Below are 13,873 nucleotides of genomic sequence, written 5' to 3'. Positions count from 1 at the left end.
GTGAGCTCCTGTTGCTCTGTCCCTGCTCCTGCCAACCTAGCAGTTCGAAACCACGTCAAAGTGCAAGTAGATAAATAGGTACCGCTCTGGCGGGGAGGTAAACGGTGTTTCCGTGCGCTGCTCTGGTTCTCCAGAAGCGGCTTAGTCATGCTGGCCACATGACCCGGAAGCTGTATGCCGGCTCCCTCGGCCAATAAAGCAAGATAAGCGCCGCAACCCCAGAGTCAGTCACGACTAGACCTAATGGTTAGGGGTCCCTTTACCTTTACTTTACAGGAGGGTAGAGGGCTCTTGTGCCGGGGTCTTGCTTGAGGGTTCTCCAAAGGTAAATCAAGGAAGATTAAACATCAGGAAGAACTTTCTGAGGGTTGGAGGCGGTTGGAGGATGGATGGTGGCTAATGGATTGAGGCTGAATCCTGACAAGACAGAAGTACTGTTTTGGGGGGACAGGGGGTAAGGTGGGTGTGGAGGACTCCCTGGTCCTGAATGGGGTAACTATGCCCCTGAAGGACCAGGTGCGCAGCCTGGGAGTCATTCTGGACTCACAGCTGTCCATGGAGGCGCAGGACAATTCTGTGGCCAGGGCAGCTGTTTACCAGCTCCATCTGGTACGTAGGCTGAGACCCTACCTGCCTGCGGACTGTCTCGCCAGAGTGGTGCATGCTTTGGTTATCTCCCGCTTGGACTACTGCAATGCGTTCTACGTGGGGCTACCTTTGAAGGTGACCCGGAAACTACAACTAATCCAGAATGCGGCAGCTAGACTGGTGACTGGGGGTGGCTGCTGAGACCACATAACACCATTCCTGAAAACCTACATTAGCTCCCAGTACGTTTGCAAGCACAATTCAAAGTGTTGGTGTTGACCTTTAAAGCCCTAAATGGCCTCGGCCCAGTAGACCTGAAGGAGTGTCTCCACCCCCATCGTTCAGCCCGGACACTGAGGTCCAGCTCCGAGGGCCTTCTGGCGGTTCCCTCACTGCGAGAAGCCAAGTTACAGGGAACCAGGCAGAGGGCCTTCTCGGTAGTGGCACCCACCCTGTGGAATGCCCTCCCACCAGATGTCGAAGAGATAAACAACTACCTGACATTTAGAAGACATCTGAAGGCAGCCCTGTTCAGGGAAGCTTTTAATGTGTGACATTTTAATGTATTTTTAATCTTTGTTGGAAGCCGCCCAGAGTGGCTGGGGAGACCAGTTGTTGTTGTTGTTGTTGTTGTTGTTGTTGTTATTATAAGAGCTGTTCAACGCTAGAACGGATTCCCTTGGAAGATGGTGGACTCTCCTTCCTTGGAGGCTACTTAGCAGAACTTAGATGGCCATCTGTCAGGGATGCCTTAGTTGAGATCCCTGCACTGCTGGACCAGATGAACCTTGGGGTCTCTACAATTATTCGATTCTATCAAGGGCACCTGGGTCTTAAGCCACCTAGGGGGGTGGTCATCAGTAGATCCACACCAGCAGATCCATATTTATGATCTGCCCACCTGTACAATGCTATGCTAGGATTACAGACCTTGCAGGGTCTCTTATTAAGCAGTTCCAAGTTTTGGGATGGGATAACATCATGCCCGACACCTCTTGAGTGAACGACGGCAGGTTCATAAACTGAAGCCCTTTGACGACAATTCCACCCCAAGCATTGTTCGGAACCAATGGGCCAAATCGGCAGCCCGAGTCTTTGCCGACTAATAAATTAGCCAGAAGAGAGACTTTTACAGCAGCTCAACGTAGCAGGCGCTTTCTTCCCAACCAGTTCCATACCGCAGGCTCAGGCTGTTCAAAAAAGCTGTCACACACGGTGCCAGGGACTGCTCAGAAAACAGCATATTTCACCTCCATGTCAGCAGTTCCCTTTTGGATCACGGCGTCTCGTGAGCGAAAGGGGCCCATTCACATGTAGGATACTTTGGCAGGGGATTTCTGATGGAGGAGTTCCAGTTCAGTTCCCAAGAAGAAAGGGGGGCAGGTTTTAATTTTGGTCCCCTTTCTTCTTGGGAAGCGAACTGGAACTCCATCATCGGAAGTCCCCTGCCAGAGAATCCTACAGCCGCCTAAAGCTCATGAGACGCCTTCAGCCTTTCATATAGAGTCTCTCCAGTCCTTCATCCTTCAGCAATTCTAAGGGAAAGTGCTGGAGATTTCGGCAATTTAAGAATAAGTTCTTGTGCCTTTCTAGCTTTGTCTCCAATATTGTTTTACATAGTTCTGACGCCATGACAGATATTGTCCCAGCCACCATGTTAGAACTCTACACACCACAGAAGTTCATTTCTAAGCTGAGGGGTCCAAAATAGGAAGCACCCTCACTCAGCACAACATGGGGGGGGGAAGGGGCTCCAATGACCTATCTCTCCCCCCTACCCAACAGTACACAAATCAATACGATCAGGGCTCTTTTTCAGCTGAAACTCACCGGAACACAATTCTGGCACCTCTCAAGTGGGCACCATTGGCATTCTAAGAGAATGAGGGTTCGTGGTGGGTTCCAGCACCTTTTTTTCTAGAAAAATAGCACTGGATATAGCTGATCTGACTCAACAACCCACTCAATTGTACAAGCGAAGCAAATTTCAACCAACTGAACGCAACCAACCAAGCACTAGACCCTCAAATCTCTCGCGACGCCGACCAAAGGAAGGAAGTATACAGTGCAACCTTGGTTTTCAAGCATCTCAGAAGCCAAACAATTTTGGAACCCAAACGCCAAAAACCCAGAAGTGAATGCTTCCATTTTCAAACGCGCCTCAGAAGCTGAGCGGCTTCCGAGGCATGTTTCTCCATTTTCTCGATGGAATTTGCTGACCGCCCATTGCTCCTCGGTTTTCAAACGTTTTGGAAGTCGAACGGTCTTCTGGAACGGATTATGTTTAACAACCAACCACTGTGTAAGTAAAGGACCTACTCACGTAACTCTGACACAAAAATCCCGCACAAACCCTACACAACAGAATGAAAGATCAATATCCCCTCCATTTTTCTGTCCTCTCTCTTTTCACCCAACCGCATACATGACAACAGTACGTCCTACCGAATGCCAACTGTGAAAAAGACTCCGTGAATTGAAAGCGGTGAGATTCTATGTGCTTTTCTTTGTTTGTTTGTTACACAAGAAAATCTTTAATAAAAACTATTTTTTAAAAAAACAACCGCACACAATTGAGGGGGGCAGGGGAAAGTTGGCGCAACGGCGGCCATCTTGGCCAGGAAAAGCAATATCATCTAGGCTGATCCACAAATGAAGGTAAAGGAGAAAGTTCCCAGAGCAGTGGGGTAGCGGTCTGGGATTACAGGGGGTCAGAGGCCCATTTATGTAGCCGGGTCCTTGTCTCCAGCACCCTAGAGCAGCCCAATCAACATGAAAGGGGGGGTTTAAGCCACTCTATGCATTTTAAAAAGCAGAGACATCACCTTGCCAACAAAGGTCCGTATAGTTAAAGCTATGGTTTTCCCAGTAGTGATGTACGGAAGTGAGAGCTGGACCATAAAGAAGGCTGATCGCCGAAGAATGGATGCTTTTGAATTCTGGTGCTGGAGGAGACTCTTGAGAGTCCCATGGACTGCAAGAAGATCAACCTCTCCGTTCTGAAGGAAATCAGCCCTGAGTGTTCACTGGAAGAACAAATCGTGAAGCTGAGGCTCCAATACTTTGGCCACCTCATAAGAAGAGAAGACTCCCTGGAAAAGACCCTGATGTTGGGGAAGATGGAGGGCACAAGGAGAAGGGGATGACAGAGGACAAGATGGCTGGATAGTGTTCTTGAAGCTACCAGCATGAGTTTGACTAAACTGCGGGAGGCAGTGGAAGACAGGAGTGCCTGGCGTGCTCTGGTCCATGGGGTCACGAAGATTTGGATACGACTCAACAACTAAACAACAACAACAACATGCTATTGTGTTTTTAAGGTCAGGGAGGAAGGGAGTTGGGCGTACCAGCAAAATCTTGAGGGCACCAAGTTGGGGGAGGCTGTTGTGGAAGTCGCAGCAGGATGCTAAAATCGCCCCGAAGCCTTTGCTTATGTATTATGCATCTGCTACAAAGCAAAGAAAGGAATCACAGAGCAGATTCCTAACATAGCTTTGTGGGCTCAACATGCCTTTCTGGGAGCGAATGTTGTCACCTTTTGCCTGGGCTGGTATTTCCATTCCACACACACACACCTGTGCACCTGGATGGGCGTTTTGTTTGAGAGCAACTGTAAAAGGGGAAATGATTAATAGGCGAAATGTTATGCGTGGCAGAGATAATGGCTAGAGAATTACACGGATGCCCAGAAGGCTGGACAGATCCTGGAGACGAGATGGGAGTCAAGTTTCACTCATGGGAATGAAAGAAAGGGGCACATGTCTAAGAATGGATCCTGTGCCAAATGTTAAGGCATTCTGGGTACAAAAGGAGTGATTCTTGGGGTGTCAAAATAACTTTCACAGTTGCGTGTTGTCAATTGGCTGCCGAACAGGGAGATGTTTGGGTGCTGTTAGGTACTGAGTTGAATAGGATCCAAAAGGCAGCAGTCTGATTGGTCCTAGAGCAATAGGATTCAGAATGCAGCAGTCTGATTGGTCCTAGAGCAATAGGGTCCAGAATGCAGCAGTCTGGTTGGTCCTAGAGCAATAGGGTCCAGAATGCAGCACTCTGATTGGTCCTAGAGCAATAGGGTCCAGAATGCAGCAGTCTGATTGGTCCACAGGAGCCACCCAATCCAGCTCCAGGTGGAGTGAATCCGCAACCTGATTGACCTACAGGTGAATCCCGGAATTAGCCAATCACGTGGGGCCCATTGTGTAAATACTGTATATAAAGCAGACATTCTGGGGGAACTTCCATTCCTCCTCACCACTATGAGCTGAATAAAGAGCATGAAATCCACTCTCGACTTTGAGTATATTTCAGGAGCCTTTCAAAAATGGAAACCCAGAGCAGCTTCTTCTTCTTCCCAGACATTTGGGGGTCCCACAATGAACGTGATGGAATTGTGACGTGGCCAATCCAATTTGGCTACACGATCATGTCATAAAGCCAGTTCAAAGTGAGGGCACCTCGCTCTGAACGGGCAATCTCATATATATACACAAACCCACCCACCCACACACTAGGCCTTACATCCTCTGGCTTGCTCAGCTCCTTGTAGGGTAGACAGACAGGCTTCCTTTGGCCCCTCTGCCACTTTTCCCAGAATTTGGTGAACAGGTATTTGTCCATGGCTTCTGCAATCTCCTGAGGATTGTCCAACTTTCGGAAATCCTCCGATGGAAGAGCTTGGATGAATCTGGAGGCAACAGTTGACATTGTTAAGAACAATCTGTGTTCCGCTTCATCAGCTTGTGTTATCAGTCTTCCCTCCATCTAACACAGAGGCTCTCAAACATTTTTTCTCTGAGCCACGCTTTCAGGGGGGGAAATTGCTTACGTCACACTGTTTTTTTATATATAAGAAATACATTGGAAAACAAAAAGAAACAACTCCTAGCAGTGCTTGATTTATAACGTATTATTATTATTATTATTATTATTATTATTATTATTATTACATACCAGCCTATATCTCAGGGTGGTTCACAATGCAAAAAATACCATACTCTTCTGTGGGTAAGACTAGGGTTTTTTTTTACTCTAAAATAATGTTTAAAAATGTGGATCGTCTTACACATCTCCCCTCATTTTCATAAATTTGAGACCCTCAAAATAGGGGTCGTGTTATAGATGGAAAAATACGGTAATCAAAATAATCAAAACATAATCCAGATAATCAAAACAATTAACAATACTAATGTATACACACCAAGAATCAAAACACTCCCCAACAAAAGCCCCTAACCAGTACTCTAGCCCACAGATACAAAAATCCAAAGTAAGAAATAACATTTAACAACAATTTAAAACAATCCCACCCTCAAAATATTACAGAACCCACCCAGGTTAAAACCCCATCCCCATTAAAATGATAATTTTAACATAACAGGGCTGGCCCACGCCCTCATTCAGCCCCCAAAGGAACAACACCCTTCGGTGTCTCGCCATTGGGGCTGGCCCTGCCCCCAGGGCAGGCAGGCTTTATAGAGCCTATAAAGTAGAATGCAACTACTTTATAATATGACCCTGGGACGTCAAGAAAGGGACCCCTAACCGTTAAGTCCCGTCGTGGCTGACTCTGGGGTTGCGGCGCTCATCTCGCTTTACTGGCCGAGGGAGCCAGCGTACAGCCTCCGGGTCATGTGGCCAGCAGGACTAAGCCGCTTCTCGCGAACCAGAGCAGCGCACGGAAACGCCGCCAGAGTGGTACCTATTTATCTACTTGCACTTTGACGTGCTTTCGAACTGCTAGGTTGGCAGGAGCAGGGACCGAGCAACGGGAGCTCACCCCGTCACGGGGATTCGAACCGCCAACCTTCTGATTGGCAAGTCCTAGGCTCTGTGGTTTAACCCACAGCGCCACCCGTGTCCCTATAAGAACATGAATCATCCTCAAAATATAAACGAGCCCGCCAATCTCTGGCACTTGCCAGCTCTTTAAAGTTGAAAGAATGCCAAGGATGGTGGCTGAGCCTTCTTTGTACAAACCATATGCTCTAGCAATGACCTATGGTCTATTGCCTCCACTCCAAACACACCATGACTTTCCTTACCTTTCGCACCCATCCAATTCCAGCCTGAGTCTTTCTTCGTAGCCTGTCAACTCTTCCTGCAGTTCCCTAGGAGACAAGAGAGAGGGACTCAGAGCTGATATTCCTGGGCAGCTATTACGTCTTGTAGAAGTTGGTTGGGCCACGACTTGTCAGACACAGGCCCACCGTCAGTTCTGCAAATTCTGCCATGATCAGCAGAGTCTGCACAGCTCCAGCAGAACGCCGGAGTTTTCCTGCTTTCCAGTAGGCCAGCCTTTTCCAGAGTTAAGGAAACTGCTTCCCAACTCAGTTGAGATTAAAGTGTTTATTGCCTCAAGGGACAAGATGGAGCCAAACACAGTAACTACTGTAAGGCAGATCTTCTGGTCTTGGAAGAAGAAAATATGCAGAGAGATCCATTTCATCATGCTAGTCCACAATGCTGTGTCAAACCACCAAACACGATTGATTACAGACCCACCGTAGCCCCATATAGTGACTGCAATGGAATCTTGACTTTTATACCCATCTCTGCACAGTGGCGTAGCATGGGTTGTCAGCACCCAGGGCAAGGCAAGTAATGTGCGCCCCCAAACCCGTGGATTTGCGCCCCCTAACCCTAACCCCCAGATGTTGCGCCCGGTGTGGCCGGCCCCCCTGCACCCCCCATGCTACGCCACTGTCTCTGCATGCACACATATTCCTGATTTAAGTGAGCAACCTTTGTTGCTAGGCTACTGAATGCACCTGACGTCCTATCTCTAAACAAGATCCAAACATGGGTGTGTGTGCTAGCCGAAGAAACAGACCAAGTGAAATTTCACTCCTGTTTTAAATTACACCACCAGCAGCCTCAAGTGACAGTCTGGAAACAAGCCTGTTTGATCACCTGAAGGAGCGTCTCCACCCCCATCGTTCTGCCCGGACACTGAGGTCCAGCTCTGAGGGCCTTCTGGCGGTTCCCTCACGGCGAGAAGCCAAGTTACAGGGAACGAGGCAGAGGGCCTTCTCGGTAGTGGCACCCGCTCTGTGGAACACCCTCCCACCAGATGTCAAGGAAATAAACAACTACCACCAGACTTTTAGAAGACATCTGAAGGCAGCCCTGTTTAGGGAAGTTTTTAATGTTTGATGTATTACTGTATTTTAATATTTGGTTGGAGGGTGGGGTATAAATAATAAATTATTATTATCTCAAAAACACCCTTTGGCCATATAATAGGCATGTCCAAAGTCCGTTTCGGGGGCCGAATCTGGACCGCCAGTCGGTTTAATCTGGTCCCTCTAGCAGTTTATTTCCTGAGGTAAAATCCTTTAAAAAGCTCAAAAACTTCAATCCTAAAAAAAAGGGGCCCTTCATCAAATCTGGCCCTCTTTGAACTAAGTTATGGCTAAGAAGCTGGACAGGTTCCGTCTACAGCAGTGCTTCTCAACCTGTGGGTCCCCAGATGTTGTTGGACTACAACTCCCATCATCCCTGAGCTCTGGTCTTGCTAGCTAGGCGTGATGGGAGCTGTAGTTCAACAACATCTGGGGACCCACAGGTTCAGAAAGGCTGGTCTACAGGAAAGGAGAGCTTTCACAATGTATATTATGTCTTCTGAAGCTTTCCCAGCAAGGCTCTTCACTGGAAGATAACCGGATCCCTTGGTCTGCATAAGTATCTACCAAGGTCTACCTCTTTGATGTCGTCCTTAGATTCAGTTAAAAAATCACACCCTACTTACGGGGCCAGGTGCGTTACTGCCTGCCCGCATCCTCGGCTCACCTGTGCCTCTGTGATGCAGAGAAAACTCCTACAGATAGCTCAGTTGGTAAAGCATGAAACTCTCAGTCTGTCGAAACAAATAGGTACCGATATCCCAAACAAGCAGGGAAATACTTTTTATGTATGCAGCAACAGCCACACAGGTGCTACTAGCCCAGAGGTGGAAAGTAGAAAAAGTCTAGGCTGAAATGGCAAATCTGACTTGAAAGCTCAGGAACCCAGAAGACAAAAACTTTTTTTAAAAAAAGAATGGAGAAAATTTATAATTTATTTAGGAGACCGCTGTCAGCAGATGAAAACATCAGTGGGATTTTAATTGCACTTGTAACATAACAAATACTATGGATAATATGAATGGATACAAAATTTAGATTATGGAATAATACGCGGTTGTAAATGTTGACAATAGGAGCAATGGAAGGGATGGGGGAAAGTCTCGAGATTCTGAGAAATCTCTATACAGTGGTACCTCTGGTTGCGAACAGGATCCGTTCCGGAGGCCCATTCGCAACATGAAACGAACACAACCCGCAGCGGCGCATCTGCACATGCGCAGGTTGCAATTCGCCGCTTCTGCGCATGCGCGCGATGTCATTTTGCGCTTCTGCGAATGTGCGAGCGGCGAAACCCGGAAGTAACCCTTTCCGGTACTTCTGGGTCGCCGCGGGACGTAACCTGAAAGAACGTAACATGAAGCGGACGTAACATGACTGTATAGGGATATGCATTTGGACTGTTATAAATTTATATTTGTAAAATCAAATAAAAATGATTTAAAAAGAGAGAGAGAGAGAGAGACTCAGTCTCAGGGTTTGGGGTTCGAGCTCCACACTGGGCAAAAAGATTCTGCATCGCAGGTAACCTTGTGGTCACCTCTACAATTCTATGATTCTGTGTGCCTATTCCTACGAAACATCAACACTGGCTCCAGAGTCTTTGCCACTCAAAGGTGAAGATAAAGGGTAAAGGGACCCGTGACCATTAGGTCCAGTCGTGGCCGACTCTGGGGTTGTGGTGCTCATCTCGCTTTATTGGCCGAGGGAGTCGGCATACAGCTTCCGGGTCATGTGGCCAGCATGACTAAGCCGCTTCTGGCGAACCAGAGCAGCGCACGGAAACGCCGTTTACCTTCCCGCCAGAGTGGTACCTATTTATCTACTTGCACTTTGACGTGCTTTCGAACTGCTAGGTTGGCAGGAGCAGGGACCGAGCAACGGGAGCTCACCCCGTCGCGGGGATTAGAACCGCCGACCTTCTGATCGGCAAGTCCTAGGCTCTGTGGTTTAACCCACAGCGCCACCTGCGTCCCTTACTTGCCACTCAAAAGTAGACCATAAACAGAATATGGCAGCCTCTGACACAATTCCACCCTGTCTGAAACAGGAATCCAATGCCTTAGGAACATAAGCACATGAGCCGGGTGGATCCAGCCAACTGCCTATGTAGTCCAGCATTGTGGTTCTCACAATGACCAACGAGACGCCCATGGGAAACCCGCAAACAGGATTCGAGCATAGGAATGCTCTCCCCTCCTGTGGTTTCCATCAGCTGGTATTCCAAAGCATCGCGGTCTCCAGCTGTGGCAGCCGAGCAGAGCCAGCCTGGACAGCCTCTTTTAAAGCCATCTAAGTCGGTGGCCGTGACTGCCCTCCTGTGGCAGTGAGTTCCACCGTTTTCACTTACAATATCCTGGAATGAAAGTGATGCACAGCGCTGCCGACGTCGTCTCTCCTCCGCTGCAGCCTTGCGCCGAAGGCTCTCCTGGCTGCCTCCTTCAGGTCTGCTTTGGCTTGGGCTATGTCGGTTGAATTGGATGTCGGTTCCCGGAGAAGGGGCCACATGTGCAGAGGGAGAGCGGAAAGACTTGGCGGATCGTGGAGAAACATCCCGTCCAGTATCTCCACGGAAGTGGACTCCTTGATGGCAGTGGTGTAGCGGTTGTCTCGCGCCACTGGGTTGTCCTGGGAGAAAAGTTGGGACAGGCAGAATGCGGCAACTTGACTGGTGACTGGGAGCAGCCACCGAGACCACATAACACCAGTCCTGAAAGACCTGCATTGGCTCCCAGTGCGTTTCCGAGCACAATTCAAAGTGTTGGTGCTGACCTTTAAAGCCCTAAACGGCCTCGGCCCAGTATACCTGAAGGAGCGTCTCCACCCCCATTGTTCTGTCTAGAGACTGAGGTCCAGTTCCGAGGGCCTTCTGGCGGTTCCCTCCCTGCGAGAAGTGAGGTTACAAGGAACCAGGTGAAGGGCCTTCTCGGTAGTGGCGCCCTCCGTGTGGAACGCCCTCCCATCAGACATCAAGGAAATAAACAACTGACTTTTAGAAGACATCTGAAGGCAGCCCTGTTTAGGGAAGTTTTCATGGTTTAATGTTTTATTGTGTTTTTAATATTCTGTTGAGAGCTGCCCAGAGCGGGACGGGGTATTAATAATAATAATAATAATAATACAGTGGTACCTCGGGTTACATACGCTTCAGGTTACAGACTCCGCTAACCCAGAAATATTACCTCGGGTTAAGAACTTTGCTTCAGAATGAGAACAGAAATCGTGCAGTGGTGGCGCAGCGGCAGCGGCAGCAGCAGCGGCAGTGCCCATTAGCTAAAGTGGTGCTTCAGGTTAAGAACAGTTTCAGGTTAAGAACAGACCTCCAGAACGATTTAAGTTCTTAACCCGAGGTACCACTGTAATTATTATTATTATTATTATTATTATTATTATTATTAAGAAGCAGTGCAGGTTACGACACATCCTTAAGGTGCACCGTGTTCACTTCTGATAAGAAACCAGATGTGCCCCAGTGGAGGTCGAAGGTTTGGAGAGACAGTGGGTGGGATCCAATATTCTCTGTCCCCTAGCGCAAGAGCCCTTGAGCTACTGGATGGCAGAGTATGAAGGCCGCACAACAAAGAAATCCAATGCACCAGTTGTGCTAACAAGGGAGCTGTAGAGCTGGAACGGGGCCCAAGGGTCATCTAGTCCAACCCCCTGCAATGCAGGAATTGTGCAACACCTGATTTTTGTGCAAAAGAAGAAGAAGTTTGGCCATGCACTTGTGTTTTCTCTTGAGCAACAGCTGATCCTAGTTGTGCAATCTGTTGCGCAGTAATTTACAGCAATGCGTTTCCTCTTGTTCCAGCTACTGCTAAGAGACTTTAACTTAGGGCCGCAATGGGTGCAACTCAATGGCATGTGGGGAGTGAAGTCTCCTCCCGTCATCTCAAAATGATCTCTTGGGAGCTCCCCCCTCCTTCTTTCTTCCATGACTTCCTCCCCCATCTTTCGGTTCCCTCCCTCCGGCTAGCAAAAGCAACGATTTCCACATGCAGTGCATGATCAGCTTGTGGAACTCCCTGCCACAAGATGGCTACTAGTCGACATAGCTTTGGGATTGTGTATTGGTGGCTAATAGGTAAGATAGCCATGGATAGGTAATAATAGGTAAGATAGCGATGGATTCTCTGTGTTTCTTAATAGGTAAGATAGCGATGGATTCTCTGTGTTTCAGAGGCAGTTTACATATCACGAGCTCCGTTTACAGATGGAAAACTGATACAAAGGCCACTCATAAAGCCTTTGATTCAACTCACTGGCTACTAGGGATGGGAGAAATTCAGTTCAGGTTGTATGTAAAGGCTAAACAACCTAATTTGAACTTCCTGGAACAACATATGGGCAGAAACACAGCCCCTGGGTCAAAATTGACACCAGTCTGAATTTTGCAATGCAGTCAACTTATATGTGCAAAATTGCATATACCAATAATGAAAAAACTAATTATATTGGGGTGGAGCGTGGTGGCGCTTGCAAAAATGTCTACATTAAAGGAAATATGGATCTCTTAGAAGAAAGTGGCACTAAAACACTGATGAATTTTCACAAAGGCTTAAAAAATAAACGTGAAAATGTAGAGAATTGAATGTGAGGTGCAAAATCATCTGGTTGGGAAAAGGCTGGCCTAACCTTCTCCTTTCTCCCTTTCCAGCCACTACCGGGCTATCGGCTTACATCTCACCTTGAGCGTGAGATGCTTCAGCCTGCGGAGGCCTCTGAGCACGTGCAGAGCCTCGGGCAGCCCGCCAATGTCATTGCCGGAGGCACAGAGGACGTTGAGAGACAGCGAAGAAGCCAGAGGCAGCAGGCTAGCAATGCGGTTCTTCTGCACATGGAGCTCGCAGAGCCGGGGGAGATTCTGCACCCCTTCCAGAGACTCCAACTTGAGTTGGGAAAGACGAAAACAGAAAATGCTTCAGACATCTCAAGGCAGCCCTGTTTAGGGACGTTTGTAATGTTTGATCTTTTATCATGTTTTTAATATTCTGTTGGGAGCCGGGGTATAAATAATAAACATTATTATTCTCTCCAGAGCACCGCAAAGCAAGACCAAAGCTGATGGAAACAGAACGGCTTTGCAAAAGTTTGGGATCCATTTAGCACCCTTAGATTAACAGCAGAGGTACGGAATCTATCAGTGCTTAAAGCTTGAGAAGATCTGTTGTTCATTATCCGTCAAGTGTCTTCTTCATTCCTGACGTGAATCTGGACTATCTGAACCTCTTAGGAGAAGTTTTGATCCCCTCCCACTTATTTTTTTAGGAAGAACAACTCTCCGGGCCATGATAAAGGTAAAGGTAAAGGAACCCCTGACCATTAGTTCCAGTTATGGCTGACTGGAGTTGCGGCACTCATCTCACTTTATTGGCCGAGGGAGCCGGCGTACAGCTTCTGGGTCATGTGGCCAGCAGGACTAAGCCGCTTCTGGCGAATCAGAGCAGCGCACGGAAACACCGTTTACCTTCCCGCTGGAGTGGTACCTATTTATCTACTTGCACTCTGACGTGCTTTCGAACTGCTAGGTTGGCAGGAGCAGGGACCGAGCGACGGGAGCTCACCCTGTCACGGGGATTTGAACCCCCGACATTCTGATCAGCAAGTCCTAGGCTCTGTGGTTTAACCCACAGCGCCACCCACATCCCATCCAGGCCGTGATACTGACGCTCTAAATCCGAGGAGGAATCGGTGGCCCTGGATGTGTTATTCGACCATAACTCCCAGCACATTGGGCTATTGGGTATCCTAGCTATCCAGATAATGGAAGGTGGAGTCCAATTAAGTATTGAGGGCAACACACTCCCCGCACCCCATTGCTCTGCATCCAGCTCCTGGGAGTCACCCACTTTCGAGATCCTGAGCACCGCCCCCCAAAAATACCTGATTTGAAGACAAATTCAGCCGTGTCAGGTTACTCAAGAAAGGGAAATCCATGAGGCTCCTCAAGCGATTGTGGGACACGTGCAGGACGGACAGGCGGGGGCAGTTTTCCAGCTCCTTCACCTCTCTGATCGCGTTATAACTAAGTTTAAGGGCCACCAGGTTGGAAAGGGGCCCGATCCCTCTCGTGCTGCAACCCCCGATAAAAGCAGAAAAAGAAGGAATTTTAATTAATTGATGTCTGTTCCTATGCATATCATGTTGTTTTTATGATGTTAGCC

At 48.2% G+C, this 13,873-nt stretch overlaps 1 protein-coding gene across 1 annotated transcript in view; it reads right to left on the bottom strand.

Annotated features, from left to right (window-relative positions):
* LOC309378695 (uncharacterized protein) overlaps positions 1 to 13,873 on the bottom strand; it is a 30,885-nt gene that overhangs the window by 1,691 nt on the left and 15,321 nt on the right. The window contains exons 5-9 of the mRNA XM_081927269.1: positions 13,593 to 13,782; positions 12,397 to 12,597; positions 10,060 to 10,337; positions 6,630 to 6,695; positions 5,107 to 5,272 (exon numbers count right to left, since the gene is read on the bottom strand). Coding sequence (XP_081783395.1) covers positions 5,107 to 5,272; positions 6,630 to 6,695; positions 10,060 to 10,337; positions 12,397 to 12,597; positions 13,593 to 13,782 — 901 coding nt within the window. The remainder of the gene's footprint in view (positions 1 to 5,106; positions 5,273 to 6,629; positions 6,696 to 10,059; positions 10,338 to 12,396; positions 12,598 to 13,592; positions 13,783 to 13,873) is intronic.

This window comes from Podarcis melisellensis (assembly GCF_964234715.1).
Source record: "Podarcis melisellensis genome assembly, chromosome: 10".
Lineage (NCBI taxonomy): Eukaryota > Metazoa > Chordata > Lepidosauria > Squamata > Lacertidae > Podarcis > Podarcis melisellensis.
The sequence above is the reverse complement of the archived record's forward strand: the minus strand, read 5'-3'. Positions and strand labels throughout refer to the sequence as shown.